This window comes from Biomphalaria glabrata, chromosome 7 (genome assembly GCF_947242115.1).
Source record: "Biomphalaria glabrata chromosome 7, xgBioGlab47.1, whole genome shotgun sequence".
NCBI classification, from domain to species: Eukaryota; Metazoa; Mollusca; class Gastropoda; family Planorbidae; genus Biomphalaria; species Biomphalaria glabrata.
The window spans coordinates 33,281,205-33,299,186 of record NC_074717.1 but is presented as its reverse complement, the minus strand read 5'-3'; the positions used below and the strand labels follow the sequence as shown (position 1 = coordinate 33,299,186).

The window sequence follows — 17,982 nt, the reverse complement described above, 5'->3', positions numbered from 1 at the left end:
TCTGAATGGGGGTTTAAACTCAAAACCCCTTTTGGCAACGCTCATAGCATTTTGAGTCCGTAATTTGCTTTTTTTCTTACACTGAAGATGTATTTTTTAGCCTCAAACTCCCCTGGCGGGGGGTTTAAACTCAAAACCCCTTTGGCTGCGTTCATAGATTTTAGTGTGAGTAATTTGCTTTTATTTATATTGAAGAGGTACTTTTTAGCTTCAAACTCCACTGGAGGGGAGTTTAATCTCAAAACCCCTTTGACTACACAAAACATTTTGAGTGTATAATTTGCTTTGTTTTAATTATTAAAGAGGTATTTTTTACCTTCAAACCCCGCTGAAGTGGGGTTTAAACTAAAAACTAAGTCAAAACCCATTTAGCTACGCTCATAACATTTTGAGTGCGTAATTAACTTTTTTTTATATTGAAGAGGGGGTTTATCGTAAATTTTGGAGGGGGTTTTAAAATCAAAATCTCCCTTAACTGTGCTCTTGGAATTAGGAGATTTTCGTTTGCATTTTTGTTTTGTTTTGTTTTATAGAAGAGTAGGGGGTTTAAAACTCAAAACCCCTAGTAGCGGGTTTTAAACTCAAAACCCCTGGTAGGGGTTTTTAAACTCGAACCCCCCTGGCAGGGGGTTTTAAACTCAAAACCCCATTGGTTGTGCTGGGGCAATTGATGGTTTAGTATTAAAATCTTACCTAAAATAAACAAAATCAAAGCAAAAAATCATTCACTAAATCCGATCCCCCCCCCCAAGGTTGGGGGGGGTTTCATTTCGGGGGGGGGGGGGGAGGGTTTGAACCCCAACCCCCCCCCCTGGCTACGCCCATGGGTTATATATATTTATGTATTTGTTGACTGCATAGCTTTCGATTAGTTCAGTTCAAACAACGAGAGACGTGAAAGGTGGAACAGAAGCTGAATAAAGCTAGCTACAAGTAAAGAGCAGGGGCGTAGCGTATAATAAAGACTGTGAAGATGTGACCTTCCCACCCCCAGAACAGTAACTGTTTGTACTTAGTCTCTTCATCTTAGTCTCTTAATCTTTGTTTTATTTGTCAATGAAAATGACACAATTTTCTGCTCAATGGAGCCACTAGAGAAGACTTAAAGGGTAAATCTATATGAACTAAAACTTTCTAGAAACCACAGACTACATTCTCTTAGTTTGCCCTGACACCATTCCCCCTCCCCCCCCCCCCCGTTTCTTTGTATAATACAGTTCGTTGTTAATGTCCCATAAGATTGTCAAAATGCTTCGCGCTATGTCGTCATTGATTTATAAACGAAATGATCATAACAATGCGTGAAGTTATTTTCTATGGTTCATTTGATTTTTGTACATTCAAGGGGGAAAAACTGCATTAATCATCAAGTTAATATAAGTTAACATAAGTTATCTCCCTTTGAGTTTCAAAAATAGTCTATATTTTCACCACAAACTAAGCCAATGTTAGGGAGGCTGAATTGAACTTGCTAATTGCCAACTAAATTAAATTTACAAACGGAAGAGCTTAAGAAAAATTGATTTTGCAATGTTAAAATGTGATTTAGAATAAATATGTAAAAATATCCAATGCTGATCAGAAATGGCTAAAGCCTCCGTTGTTTCTCCTCCAGGTTCGTGTGATCGAGGAGGATCCAAATGAAGAGGAGTTAGCAGAGACAGAGACAATGACAGAGAAAGGGAAGAAGTTTGGCTCTACTTCCAATGTTTGAAAGACCTGAAACATGGGCAACCTGTACATAGGTCACTAGGTTGTCATGTCCAAGATGTACATAGGTCACTAGGTTGTTTACTTCATGTCTAGCTGTGTAGGTCATGTGTCACTTGGTCATTTTGTTCATCAAGTCATTCATTGTCTGTGTATATTCATAGTCATATATCACTAAGTCATTCATTGTCTGTGTATATTCATAGTCATATATCACTAAGTCATTTTAATAAATTACACTAAGTCAGTCATTGTGTGTCAGGTCCACTTAGTCATTTCTTTCAGTAAGGATTAGAAATGTGTGTGTGTGTATGTGTGTGCATCTATATGTGTGTGTATCTCTACAGGTTACTGTGACTAGTAAGGTCACTCACTCAATAATGTATTGTAACAGTATATGTCCATCATGAAGCCCTATGTATTCTCATCACTTGAAAAGAGTATTCACATTTTGTGTATGAAACATGGCATTGAAACCATTCACCTTCATGTTGATGTTGATCCCTTTTATAATAATTGATTTCTAATTTCTTGGTTCTTGACACTTTATATTTTCTTTTCTTTTTAATTGAATTTATTTAAGATCAATTTAGAATTTGTTTTTTAGGTCAATGTAATATAGACCAAAATATAACAAAGATAAAACAATTTATGATCTAGTAAAAGTTGGCAATGGTTATTGATTTTTAGAAGAATAATATTTTATTTTTAAATTGAATTTTGGCAAATATTCAATAGAATTTTGAACAAATAGTTTGAATTTCTTAGCAATTTTATCTTCTTATCCAATCCTCTGTTGTTGTTTGTGTAGAATGTTATCAGATTACTACAAAGTATTGTTTTACATATTTTTGTTTTTTATTTATTTGTTACATTTCTTTTACAATTGATCAACTGTAATAATTATTTAATGTTTAAATGTTATCGCTGACACCAAATATTGAGTCACTTTATATTTAATTTATTTCAAACTTTATATTTGTGTATGCTTTAAAGAGTAGCCTAGAGTGTAATAAGAATTTGACCTAGTGTCAGTAGCCTAGTTTAGTAATGACTCAGAATATTTGACACCACTTAAGCATTTAGTGAAAGATGCCAATAGTTTATTAAAATGTAACTTTCCTGTCAGCACAATTTATATGTGGTCACATAGGACCATAAAGACATATAGTTTACCAAATTGTCATCAAAGCATTATATTTAAACCTAAATGTAAACATTGCATTTCATTTATATCACCACTGAATCTTCAACATTATATTAAGTAGGCGTTATATAATATGAGTGTGTAGGTCATTACTGGGTCTACATAGCCATGTAATGTACTGCATTATTATTAGATCATGAAGAAAAAACCTGAATATTACATTTATGTATTTAAGTTTTAGATACTATTAACAAGACTGAATATCTTTGAACACAAAGTATAAATTAAAAAATAATACCATTTTCCCATTAGTATCTTTAAGCAAATAATCGACATGATATAAATTTGTTGACTTCTAGTTTGACACAGGGGGACTTTTAAACAATACTGACTCTTGTGTAATACTGAAAGTATTAATAATAGAAACAAAACATTTTGAATCTACATTTTCAAAACTTAAAATGCCTCTGAAGATTATTTGCCATTTTTATTTCATCATATTTTTGTTATAAACTTTTTATCTCAATGTTTAATATTACATTTTAAGACTGCACAATTTACATCATTTCCTGTATCTCTATCAAAGTAAGTAAACATATCAAGTGTTTCTACATGGAGTTCAATCACTGAGACTGTCTGCTGTTGTATGAACTTAGCTGTCTCCAGGTATAAGTGTGGCACAGTTGCTTTTACACATTTTATTTGAACTACACACTAATGCTGTATGAGCACACCAGCAACACATTTGTATGAGATTTTCCTGAAGAGTCGCAACTACTCCTCACTACTTCCCACTAGTCCCCACAGCCAGTAAAGGTGATGTTCTGCCCTTATTCTAAGGATAGGATACAATTACATTAAGCATTATTACTGTTTGACCAGATTTTTTTCTATACCAAATATATTTTTATATTTATACAAAGTATTAAAGATTTGTAATACAGAGTGAATGTCAAATGTACAGATAAACACATAGAGGTCTATGTAGTGTTTAGTAAGTTAGCAGCACTGACATTCAGTTTTTCATTAGTAACATTTTAAGTTAAAAATATGTCCACATAGCAGTATGTACAAATACTTCTTACAATCCAAATATTTGATGCAGTTAAAAAAAAAGGACAAAAAAAAAAAAAAAACAAAAGTAGCCAAAGAATAAATAAAAAAACAAAAAAAAACAGAAATGGCTTAAATTAAATTTGTTGCCAAAGATTTTGGTTGTATTTTTGCATTATCAATTTTTATGTTTGCATTTACTCTCTGGCCACTATTAATAACTATAACCTGCATTTAATCCACTTTTATTTGTAAACATGTCTTGTTTCTATAGTTTTTATATTCTTATACATTTTAGCTGTCAATTATTTAGCAGAACTGATTTCCATTTTTGTAAGCTCACGTCTGTGTTTGTAATTTATTTGAGCATTCCACTCTAAGTTTATCAGCATTGTGTATGGTTTTTTAAACAATGGATCTTTTCAATTTTGTAATAATTCAAATTATAACTTAATAAACTTCTGTAAAATTAAATATTTTATACATCAAGTTATTGCAACATTCCAAGAAATCATGAACCCATTCTACATTGTCATGAGTTTGTTGTTAGTAATCCTATTACAACATTCCATCAGAGAAGTAAGTGCCCAAGTGATATTACAGTTCAGTCCTGGGCTGCATATTGATTGTAATTATTGGGACACTTATAGGTCATGATTGCTACATATTGACTGTTGTATTTGGGACTTTAAAGATAATCCCAGACCAGGAGTGCTTCATACTGACTAATGTTTTTGACTTGTTTGTTAGTCCAAGGCCAGGAGAACTATATACTATATGTAATGTTTGGGATTATTATTATTTTTACCTTTGTGCTGTGTGTGTGTGTGTAAATAATATGGTCTGTCATTATTGTTCATATTCATCCCAGACTTAAGATCTTGTCTGTTTATTTATGCCCTCTTGTTAGGCTGTTTTATTATCATTCAATGCCTATGCAGATAAGCTCTTTGTGTACACTGTGAATGACATTTTGTAATTAAAGAATTTTTTCTCAAGTTTTATTCAGAGTTTAAGAAAGGTATCACGTATTTGCATATATGTTTTATTTAACTACATAGTATTCTGTTTAGTGACTGACTTGAATGCAACGTTTAAGCAGACCAAATTTATTTCATAATTTCTGTATTATAAACTGACCAAAGCAGTTTGAGCGACACAGGGTATACCGTCATAATATTGATTTCTTCTAGTGGTATTGTAAGTAGCCTATGTTTTGACTGTGTTATTTTCGTATTTAGTGAGATGTTTAAAATGTATCGAATTTTGCCTGACATATAATACATTCAGTCTCTATATAGTATGCAATGGAATATGTACACCAAGATATTTTACTCAAAATTTGTTCTTCCTAATTGTGTGAGCCTCAATATCAGCATTTCAAACTCAGACTTGAGCTGTTTATATCAAAGATTATGACGCTAGGATGAAAGCTATGGATAGGAAAAAAATATAAAAATTTCAGAGGCTTTACAAGAAACGTTTGTAATGTTTCTTGCAGAAGTTAACATCATGAAGTCCCCAATGAGGAAACTAAGCAGTCTTCATGTAACATTAGGTAGTTTTCATTTCGTTGATAGTAAACTTTATTTTTTTCTCTCAGGGGGGTTCTAGATCAAGTCCAGCCCAACCTGGCAACATGACTTTCTCTTTTCCGCGGGATAAACGTTCTTTTTACAAAGCTTATATCAACTGTTTCAGTCTGTCTGTCTGCTTTGCACACGTGATTTCTACCACACCCAATCTCGGATCAAGTCGAAGTTTTGTGCAATTATTTTTTTTTTACCGGACAAAAAACAAACATCAATTTCAAACATTTTGAACAAGTTTTTTTTTTCAAGCATACTTTGTTCAGTGGCGTAGCATCCATGGCACGAAGTGGTTCAATTAAACTGGACCCAAGACCAGAAGGGGCCAACAAACTGTGGTGTAACAACCATGGCATGCGGGCTTTCATTGGGTTTGGGCCCAAGGCTCGTGACATTTTGGTGCCTACATGGGGCCTTGGAGATGATATTACACTTGTTTAAAAGCCTATTTGAAACTAATTGCATTGGAATGTCTTTTGGAAAATATACAGACTATAGATTTTTTTTCCATACACTTAATTTGTCTTATGGGGGGGGGCACTAACATATTATATTCTTGAACCCGGGCCCACTGGTACATCGCTACGCCACTGCTTATGTTATTAACTTATGTTTTCTATGAGCTAAAGTTAACTGTCATGGGGGCCGGGTCTCAAGTCTGAGTCTAAAGACAAAGTATAACAAATATTTTCTCCGGATCAAACAACCATTTATACACACACGCGAACTCACTCGAATGCATACACTCGAACTTAGCCCTTGCCCCCTACCACGCCCCTGTCAACAAGCCGCCCTCTTTCAGGTAGAGATATGTCAGACGTGAGTGCAGTAGTGCGCGAGTCCTACATCTTTACTTCACAGAAACAGTGCCTTGATTAGTTAGAGCAAGACCAGACAGTGAGTTCGCTCATTAAAGTTTGCTTATAGATTACTAAAGGTGTTCAACTGTTGCCTTGAGTTGTATAAAGTTTCAGTCCATACTTATCAAATATGTTCCGCAAAACTCTTTATATGCTAATAGTTTTGGAAAAAAACAAAATATTGTCACGTGACGTAAAGAAAAGTTTACATGTATTTTTGTTGTTTCCTGCACCAAATATTTTGTTGTCATGTCTTAAGAATTACATTTTTTGTTTGTTTGTTTAAATAATCTAAGTATTTTTTTTATAAACCTTTTTAAAGAATAAAAATTGTTTAATCCAGTAAAACAAATATTTTGTGTGATGTGTTTCCGTAATGTATTTCATTGTGAAATGTAATATTTTTCGAATTCACTTGATCAAATGTTTTTATTCTATTAGACCTATGTTGAAAAATATCATATCTATTGTTATTATAGCGAAAAGGACATTTTTAAGTTTCGCGCCTTCAGGTTGCAACGACTATGGAATTTTAAAAAAATCCTAAAACGTCAAAGAGCTTCAAAATTGCAGAGTCATGTCTGAAATAATGACGAGGCAAAACCTTCTTTCTCTTTAGTTTGATCGTTTACTTTGATCTATCATTAAGCTCTGTGGGTTGTTGGTTTTTTTTTTAACGTATAATAACATTTTTTTTTTCAATCAGAATTAAAGTGCTGCTCACAAAGGTTGTGTCCACAAGTTGTGTTGAAGGTCAAATCTAGTGACCTGGAGGCTGTCCTTGGTGTTGGAATGAAATAGTCACTACAGAAATTCTATGCCTGTGGAAACACAAACTCAAAATCGGCCCCCGAAGTGGTCCACCCAGGCAGGCAAAAAGGCAGGTTTCAATATTTTCAGAAAGAACATTGGAGAAGAATGGAGAAAGAAGGCTGACAGATATGGAGAAAAAAGGCTGACAGATCTTGTGTTGTGCCCCAGCGGTCCAGCAAATCAAAGTGAATGTGAAGTTAAATGTGAACCTGGACTAGCTGATGTCTTATAATGAATATCTACTTGATCTAATTGCTTTATAAATGGTTAATCTCTAATTCCTAAAAAAAAACAAAAAAACAAAAAAAAAAAACTAAAAAATATTTCGAAATAAAAATAGAAATTAAAATTGTTCCTTTAGTTAAGTGTACCATGCCTGAATTGCATTCACATTCACGCGATAATATGAAAAATTACTTATTAATTGTTGTTTTAAATTATGTCCAACTTATATGCATACTAAATAGATTTTTTTCTCTTTAAAAAACGTAAACATTTTTTTCGTGTAAATGTAGTAGTTAGTAGAACGTAGGCCTACTTAACTTAGCAATACAAATGTAAAAAAAAAAAAAATTGCCAAATTAAAAACCGTTTGCCTAAATGTATTAAAATTATGGTAGGATGCTATTCCCCCCTACTACAGAGATTCCAGTGTTTCTTACTATTAATAGAGAATAGTTGTAAAACTGGTGTATTTTTAATGAAAAAAACTGCTTGCATAAGTGATTTAAAAAATTCGATTTTTCGCTTTTAGAAAAGAAAAACGTAGCCGGTGCATCAGAACTTTGAATGGACTAAAATATTATGGTGTCAGATTTTCACTCTCTTTTCTAGTTTACGAGATCTAAACGGGACGGAAAGACGGGCAGACATTTCACACAAAACTAATAGCGTCTTTTCACCTTTCGGGGGCCGCTAAAAATTAAGTACCCTTTGAGACCTAACGATCTATGGAGCAGAGGATTTAAAGGTCATATTTGTCTGATGCCCACGGTTAACGAGAATGCCATGTGGCCAGCAAACTAGTGAGTGTCTTGTACCTATAGGAGTTGGGTGGACTCAGGGTCTCCCTTGGAATCTCGGAATTTTGCAGTTTTTCACAGGGACTTGAACCCGAGACACGAGCCAAAACGTTAAACCATGCCCGCCCCATTATATAAACAAGATATAGTCTAAATATCGAACAGAGACAAAATCTATTGATTCGTGAGGACGTGACCTTGAAAAGACCGGACTAGACTTCCTGTGACATAACAATTACTTGACCTTAAGAATGGTGTCAAGGAAGTTATCCAATTCCCTGCAGGGAGCTGAAAATGACTTTATGCACTTTTTTTTTCAAAAGCAATTTTGATTGAAGACTTGTTAAACAAAGATATTTAAAAGTACTAAAATATATTGATCGCGTTTTAGTGATATGAAAGGTGCAACGGAAACAAAGGTAAAGAAAAACGTCAGTGATTGATGCGTTTTTTAATTTCAGGCGATATGGTATAAAGCATATGGAATGTCTCACCTTTGCGCTCATTAATTGAGTATAATTAAAGCACGCTCCTCCCAGGATCACGTGATAGTGTCGATTTAGTTTTTGTTTTTTCCCAACTTGCTTGAAATATGGCTCGTACTGGCTCCACTGTCTTTTAGGTGAGCATAAAGAAGTGAAGCACTTTAAAGGACGCAGAAAACTTTATTTGCGTTATCATTCATTCTGACTAATGTGCATCAATACCTGGCAAGTGGCACTCCCATTAAGTCAGCACTGTACGCTTAGGTCTGCGATTTATCGCAACCTTGTGGAGCGGCTCGGAATGAGATATGACAACGGTTGATGCGAGAGAAATGTTTTTGGTCTCTACCAGCTGGCGAAACCTGGCACAACCTATTTGCTCTCAACTCTATATAATTCTTTCCTCCCTTTGCAGCTTGAGTGAGACAACAATACCCACTCCTACCTGGCACACTCTTCAGACCTGCGTTTAATGTGGAATCGTATTTATAAAATTTATTTGGTTTCCTTTTCTTTGTGTTTCTGAGAGCAAGCCTAAACTAGCTTAGAATATTTGTTTTTCCTTCGCTTGAAAATGTTTCAGGGTTGCCAACTGTACTCATTTTCCGGTACTCCTGCTATATCTTTTTTTACTACCCCCTCTCGGTTGATTATTTAGACTGGCTTCCACAAATGATGAATTGCTGGTTAAGTAAATAGGGTTTAACTGAATGTCTGAAAAAGCCATTATACATATTTTGTTTAGGGTTATTGAGGTGGGGCACTTGGCCTTAATGGCATGAAACACATACGTTACACTAAGAATAAGCTGCCAACGTAGCACATTTAAATGTTTAATGTTACACAAGATTTTATTTTAAAATGAGATATATTTGTTTTTCAAAATGCTTTCAATTGTAAACAATGACTTGATTATTTGTGGGAGTAACTTTTGTCTTGACTTTCTTTTTATTTTAAAGACTGTTGAAAAATCGTAAGTTTGAATGAAACAAGCTAATTTGTTTCATACTTTAGGACAAGTGTTTAAAATATTACTAGATCTAGATTTACAGTCCAAATATATTAGAAGAGTCTATAAATGATAGCAAATGGAAGACCGTAAATAACATGAAAAATCCAATATATAAAGCAGAAAGTAAGGCGTATGTAGCTTATGCATGTATGTCCCGCATATAAATCAAAACCGTTTGACCAGTCTTGATAAAACGTGTCATAATTGTCCTTCGATCATGGCGGAGACCGTAGTGTGTGTTTAATGTCCCTACCTCTATCGGAGGGCTTTAAAAAATGGACTAAAAGAATCTAATTGTACCTCCGTTTAAAAAGAAAAAAAACTAACTTTTTAACAAATCGGGAAAACCCGTTTTCACATTATTTTATATTGGATATAAATATGTCTGCTGAACGGGTAAAACCATTTCCATACTTTTATTTTCGTAGCAAAATAAAACAAAACGTGAAGGGAAGATTCTCCATGTTTACAGATCTAAATTCAAACCAGTAGACCAGTAGTACCAAAGCTAAGACCCGTAGGCTGCGGGTTATATCCGCTAGTAGGCCTACATAATATATAAAACATAAAAACAGACTATATATAAAACAGTGCTAAAAACGCAAAATACCTATGTGTTATAATAAATGAAAAACTGTCATGGAATCCCCATATTGATGAAGCTATCAACAAATCAAACAAAGCATTAGGGTTTATTACAAGAAATTTCTATAAATCAAATAAGAACATTTGACTAGAGTACCACCTTTAGTAAAATCACTAAATTTAGAAAGCCTTCAGGACAGAAGACTCAAAAGTAAAGTAGCAATTATACATAAAACACTGAACCATAATCTTCAAATACAAAAACAAAATTTAACAAGGTTACAAAAGACAGTTTGTGTGGACACAGACTCAAAATAGGCCCCCAAAGTGGTCCACCTAGGCAGGCTTCAATATTTTCAGAAAGAACATCCGAATGAAATTATATCAAAGACAAATGAGAGATAAGAATGGAGAAAGAAGGTTAACATATCTTGTGTAGTGCCCCAACGGTCCACCACATCAAAGGATAGGTGAAAGTGAATGTAAAGTTAGATGTAAACCTGGCCTAACTAGTTCCCCTTTCAGACCTTGTGGTCTATAGGGCAGATGATGTAAAGTTCATCTGTTTTTGTGGCCTAAGGTTAATGAGGGTGTCATGTAGCCAGCACAACGACCAACCGCCTTTACTTTTCCCCAACTAATGTCAGGTACCCATTAGAGCTGAGTGGACTCAGAGGCGCCCAAAGATTCCAAAAGTTAAAAATCCCAGTCTTCACCAGGATTCGAACCCGGGACCCCAGGTTCGGAAGCCAAGCGCTTTACCGCTCAGCCGCCGCGCCTCCCCTGGCCCAACTGATTTCTTAAAATTCATCTATTTTTTTGAAAATGCTCAATCTCTTATTCAAATCCTCCAAAATAGAATATATGTCTGAACGTATTCCCACATTGTAGATTTAGGAAAATGAATTTTATAAGATTAGTATTGGTTTTAAATTAGGTCTAACTTATAATGCATACTAATTAGCTTTTTCTCTTTAAAAAAATACTTGCATAACTGAATTTAAAAATTAGATTTTTCGCTTTCAGGAAAAAAAAGTAGCCGTTACATCAGAACTTTGAATGGTCTAAAATATTGTGATGTCCGATTTTCAATATCTTTTCTAGTTTACGAGATCTAAACGGGACGGACGGACAGACGGACAGACATTTCGCACAAAACTAAAAGCGTCTTTTCCCCTTTCGGGGGCCGCTAATAAAATACTCAAAAAGACACAAAGATAAAGACATATTTCTCGTTCCATATGCTAGGACAAATTTTTACAAATATTCATTCTTCCCTAGTGCTATTAGAGCATAATATGGGTTGCCTGAGCTAGCAGAATTTAAGTCATTGGTTAATATGCATGACTGAATGCATGACGCGTAGGACGTAATCATCTTCTTTTTTGAAGTAACGTCTGTATTATATAAGATTGGAAGATAAGATATACATTTATTGAGGGAAAAGAAAGAGGGAGACAAAAAAATATCTAGGTAATTGGCGTAGCAACGTACTCGTGGACCCGGGTTCAGAAATACGACGTTAGGCCCCCTTGTTATGGAGTGTGTGTTGCCAAGGCGATGACAAGGAAAGGGAGCATTCATTTTTGGTCTTGAAAGAATGATGAAATCACGACAGGGTGTGTCTGTATCATAATTTATGTTACTACATACGATCTAGACCAGTGGTTCACAAACTTTTTTGGCTCGTAGACCCGTTGAAATGTTTCCCAGGATTCGGTAGACCCCCTGGTTAGCTAATATTACTGAATTGGAATTTTTCTGATTTATGAACTTACAATGTGTTTTTTTTTTCAATGATGTCTAATGGACATTAGGAATTAGGTGGCCACATGCATGGACGTAGCTTGAAGTGAGGTTTGGGTTGCAGAAATCCCCCACCGAAAAAAAATCCTGGCTTCGCCTATGACCACATGTAAGTTAACCTAATAGAATTTATGAAACAAGTCTGTTAAAAAAAAGCAATGTCTACCATCCATATAATTAAATTTCAGTTTAAAATATAATAACATCTTTGACTTCCAACAATTCCGATACAGCATCAAAAATAATAAAAAAAAATAATAAAATAAAGCTTTTCAATAATCATCACTCTTCAGTGTGAAGGACGAACTGATGAACGTTTTGGTACTCAACACATTGGAGCAAATTATTTGAATGTGTTGCTTCGGTTAACTCTTTCTCTCCTAACCGACGATACAAACGTGGATTCCATTAGAATGTGGTAAATAATTACGGAGAGAAAGAGTTAACTGCGTTAATAACAAATTGAAGAGATTCAAGCATCAAACATTTTTTCACTATCCACCATAAGCCCCAACCATGAAAGGTGTTCTCCATTCGTTGCTACTGGCATTATAGTTCAAGGGAGGGCGTCTTCTTTATAGTAGTCTTTCAAAAACATTCAATATTGATTATTAGTTGTTGCAAAACGAAGCTTTTCGTGGATTTCTTTATCTATAATAAAACAAACATTCGCCAATAAAAAATATTTATTACCGGCAATATTGACTCGTTTCACTTACATTAGGAACTCATTTCATCAATAGGCCTTTGCATTTTGTTGCTTAGAGGAATTCTGTAATACTATCAGATGTAGGTTTGTGGACAAAATAGTTTTTAAAACTTCTTCATCGGATGACAAAATCATTTTTTTCGCCTATTAGTCATGTTTTCCAAATTTCGCGATAAGAAAAAGATATTTTAAGAAACTTGCAAATTTTCATCTTCTATTTTTGATACCAAAGTAAAGATTTTGTCCACTATAGATCTTTTCCCAACTTTATCATTGATTGTTGAAAAGCTTTTCAAATCGTCTTCCTTTTTATTAGGATGGCATCGTCTCACAAAATCCTGCAACTTAGAATGTTTCAAAGTGTCAGTAAATAACACTTTGTTGCATAAATTACACCTAGGCAATATAAGTTCGACATAGTTCGATGTGCAGGATGCAATGATAGAATAAACAAAGAGAAGAGTTCCACCAAAATGCGCACTATTGCCTTTCAATGATTTCGATAAAGTACTGAAAAGCGGAAGAATACTCAGATAATATATGTAGGACTATTTTTTTTAATGCGTAGGGTGACGGGAAATGAGTGATGGACGTATGTAATTGAATTCAAGTTGATGGCGTGGAACGTATGGATTCACGTGTGAGTTATTTGCAGCAGCTAAACTTTTTGGATGCCGCATTCATGTCTTACTTAGTTGATAACTGTTGAAAGCTTTCAACGAGTGACTGAGAAGAGTTTCACATTTTGTGGCGAGGGTTCGAGTCTTTTTAAGTGTATGTGTGTGTGTGTGTGAGGGGGGGGTGAATAATACAGAATTCACAGGCCAGAAGTAAGGGTGTCTGGGAGGATGTTTTTAAGTCCAAAGTAAACTTAAAATATACTAGAATACACGGGCCTAAAAGAAGATTGCTGAAACGCGAGCAGTTTTATTAAATGTGAAAAAAAAAAAAGCTAAATGGACGGCCAAAATATTAAATGAAAATTACTATCCAGAATATATCCTTGGGCCTATCAAATGTTTCGAATATGAACTGAAAAGCAGAAGAATGGTGTCAGATGGTGTAAATAAGACTATTTGTTAACGTGGAGAGATGGGGAGGGGAGATAAGAAATATTTAAATGTATTTGATACTCGGATTCTAGTCCACGCCCCTGGGAGTTTGTATTATTTCTGTTATAAGTAAGGCAAAAGAAGGAGAGGTCACTGTCAAAATAACTATGTAGCCTGGGAAGAGATCAACGGGCGTTGCCGGTGGTTAATGCTAGTAGTTAAATGAACGTAGGTAAGATAAGAAGTCTTTTCGCTGTTGCAGTGCAGGTAACTGTCATTAACTGGTTACTCATATGCTTTTATCACTTCGTGGGCAATTACTCAATCAAGTAGATCCATGTCAGCAAACTAGAAGTACATGTTTGTCAAAGGGAAACGACTCTGCTGTGAAATAACTTTTCAGTTTTGTTTTACCATAGACTAAGGTTGAACGGGTACACTGCATAGGTGTCTACTGTTCAGGGGAAATAACCCCAACCCCAATAGTGATTACGTCACAAAGGCATGTGTATTGTGCTCCTCATCATTTGTTTTCTGCACCTTTTTTTGTTCTTTGCGAGAACATTTGTTAGTCACCCGCCGAAAGGGAAACAAAGTCTATTAGATTTGTACAGCCTGTTTGTAACTTCGTCTTTACATAAAAAATAAAAAGTCCGATGTCACTATATTCTAAAGTTAATTTTCTAATCAAGCAAAATATATCTTTAAAAAATCCTTAAGAAAAAAACTTATACACACACACACACACACGCTCGCACGCACGTATATATATATATATTCAGCGCACCGTTACGGCGTACAGGCACCTTTTTGAGTGTGGAGAATTTTTTTGCTTGTATTTTAACGTATTAATTTATTATTAGTTAAAAGTTAGGCAATCCATCACTGAGTACCGGCACCTATTTTTTTTTTACAAAGCACTGTATATATATATATATATATATATATATATATATATATATATATATATATATATATATATATATATATATATATATATATATATATATATATATATATATTATATATATATATATATATATATATATATATATATATATATATATATGCGAATTATGCTTAGCCTTATATATAAATAGTGTACACTTTATTTCCCCTGTTCGATATCAAACGAAATAACTTAATTTGCACTAATACTTTATTTAGTTTTTTTCTATTAATTAGCGTCATGTAATGGAAAATGAATAATTTTAAATTGATCCAAGTATGGAAAGTGGGTGAAAGAACACAATGTGTACCAAACAGATAGCGACAGACACCTTTTAAAAAATAGGTTAAACGGCTACTTTTGGTCTGCTTATAGCAAGGTGGGGGATGGGTGGGGGGGGGGGGGAGGGGCAAGTGTTTAAAAGAGAAGAAAATATTTCATTTTATCAAATTATTATCATTGGTGAACATGCATGAATAAACGCATGACGCGTAGGACGTAATCATCTTCTTTTTTGAAGTAACGTCTGTATTATATAAGATAAGATAAGAGTAAAATTATGTTCTTTGTCAAAATAATGTAATAAATTACTATACAAGCTACACATGTTTTCTTAAATGTATCCTATGCCTCTGAATGACCAATAATGTACACTTTTGGAAAATACTAGATATTCGCATTTTTTGCATTTATTTACGGAATTTGTAAAAACAAGATTGAAAAGACAGTTGTTATGGTTGAGTAGAAGCACGACGGATTGAACTCTGGTCCTCATCCTATGTATCTAAGAGTGCCGTCTTGGGATGTATTCAGGCAGGCGAGATGAAGTTTTTTAAAGGTCTTCCATTGAACGTGATTGCAGGCAACATAATTTGTTATTTACATTTTGTAAGGAAAGTTAGGAGCTTGATTATTGATAGTTTCTAGTTCATCATTATTTCAGATTTTCAGACATAAAGGTTTTCTATAACATTTTGTTAACCCCAAGAGTCATTATTCTCTTCAATTAACAATTACTTGTAAAATACGTCACTAGTGACTTATTCATGTGTTTAAATTAAAGCAAAACGCAATCGCTGCTGTAATTAAGTTGAACCCTCATATTAGTCGTCAAGGAGGAGTTTGGTAATAATTTGACTTTTAGTTTAATATATAATTAGATCTAAAGTATATGGTAGCCTTAATGCCTGAAGATGTTTCTCAAAGTTAACTCTTTCGCCCCCCCCCCTTCTCTGTAGAAAACAACGCACCATTTTGCACGCGTTAAGGACAAACTACTTGATCATGAACATTATCAAACTATCAGAAACCGGAAACGCCTCAGATTTTATGTTTTGTATAGTTCATTTTTTCAGCTACCCAAGTTGAAATTGAAACAACTTATCACACGCCTACACCACGAGATCATTCTTCCTTCATTCCATCATCAATGTTGAAACTGTTCACTATAGTGCAGGAAACATACAGGAATTATAAAAGTTTTATTTTCATGTACTTTATAAGAACGGTAACTACAGTCACGTGGTGTTTTGGTTCTCTTGCAGTATCGAGCTTCATCGAAAATATTCATTCTAAGCGTGAGGAAGACGATAAAAGCATCCCTTAATGAGCTCTCCCACTAGCTACAGGAGGCAGGCCTTGACCTTCAGGCTATCGATTATTGAGGCATGTAATGCATAGTATGTATGTTTATGAAAACATATAATTTCCAAAATTTAGGCAGAATTGTTTTAAAATAAAGAGCCTTGAGTTGTTGCCCTTGTTTCCGGAGACAGATTGTGGGCGAGTGTTGGAGGGCACAAGTGTCTGCACACTTCACTCACTGAATCTGACCAATCGGCGAATCACGTCTGCTTCTCTTGAAAGAAGTCACTTTGTCCAACAATCTTTTCTCTCTGATAATAGTTATGTATCAATCATCCTCAATCTAAATTAAGATACCTTCCTATCACATGTACACGAAGCTCGATTGATGTATTGAATGAGAACAAGTGTTTACTTGATAAGCAGGAACTGGATCTTAGTGAGATGTTTCCAGGTTGTCTATTTTTAGCAATAAAAAAAGAAAGAAATGAATACAGAAATGTAATAAGAAGATTAGTAATGAGAACAACTGGTTGAAAATATGCAAATCTATCCATGGCCTCATTTAGTTAAGAAGCGTCTAGGACTCAATGGTTCATTTCATAGAGAGTCTAGGCGTTTGGAATAGTCGGTACGATGTCAACCACACTCCAGCTGATATGTAGAACGTCAGGTTCTGATACAGTTTTGGATCTGCGGCTTTGAAGGTTCTGCCAGGGTGTAGAACTGTGTGCTGCAAGCTGCCAAAGGGTCACTGAATTCCGATTCTGTCCCATCTCCTGTCAATGGAAACAGTTCTGGCGTACCCAAAATCTGAGCCACAAGTGAACGCTAGAAGTAGGACTGGTTATCAGACGCTATTTGGAAGGACTTGACATGTAGCAGAGGGCAATATCGACCAGGCGGAACTCGAAGATGGTGACAATACTATGTATGAACCATTACATGCATGCATGCAAATGAATGCAAGTTATCAATGTGTTATATAGTTTGAGACCACACTATAAAGGGACCATGAAAGTAGGATAATGTTATGGGTGGGGGGTGGCTGATGTAATGTTTAGATAGACTGGTGGAACTGGCGCCTTGCGCAATGTATAAAGAATTGAGAAAGAAACACTTGTGAATATTAAATGATGAGAACAAAGAGATTGTAAGTAAATGTTTTCAAAATCCTCACTATCATGAGAGCTTATTATTGGTTTGTACTTTTATAAGTCAACACTGACTAGCAAAAAAAAAAAAGAGAAGAGAGAATCTCCTCAACCTCAATACTGCCAAGAAACGAAAACTGAATGGTTCGTGACTCGGTTCTAGTGTAAGACATGACTCATTGCCAAACATCCTCCTTAAGAGGTACAGAGGAGGGAGCACTAAGAAAGGATCGTCCAACGAAAAGTTGGCTGGACAACGTACAAGAATGGACACAGCCTCCCTACGACTGGACAGAGGAGATACTACTCCTTGACTGAGAGTGAAAGTCTTTGAAACAAAATATTGAGTTTTTTTTTTTTGTTTTTTTGTTTCTCAATATTTTGAGCTTAAGGTTTGGATTAGCTGATGCACCACACCCGGCCCTGCTCAACTGTTACTTTTATCTGAATCT

General features: G+C 34.8%; 1 protein-coding gene across 4 annotated transcripts in view; it reads left to right on the top strand.

Annotated features, from left to right (window-relative positions):
• The window catches only part of LOC106073175 (aquaporin-4-like), a 34,855-nt gene extending 29,110 nt beyond the window's left edge, over positions 1-5,745 (top strand). For all 4 annotated transcript variants that reach the window (XM_056034722.1, XM_056034721.1, XM_056034720.1 and 1 more), the window contains one exon: positions 1,616-5,745. In XM_056034722.1, the coding sequence (XP_055890697.1) occupies positions 1,616-1,714 (99 nt within the window). In that variant the 3' untranslated portion in view covers positions 1,715-5,745. The remainder of the gene's footprint in view (positions 1-1,615) is intronic.
• The last annotated feature ends 12,237 nt before the right edge of the window (positions 5,746-17,982 follow it).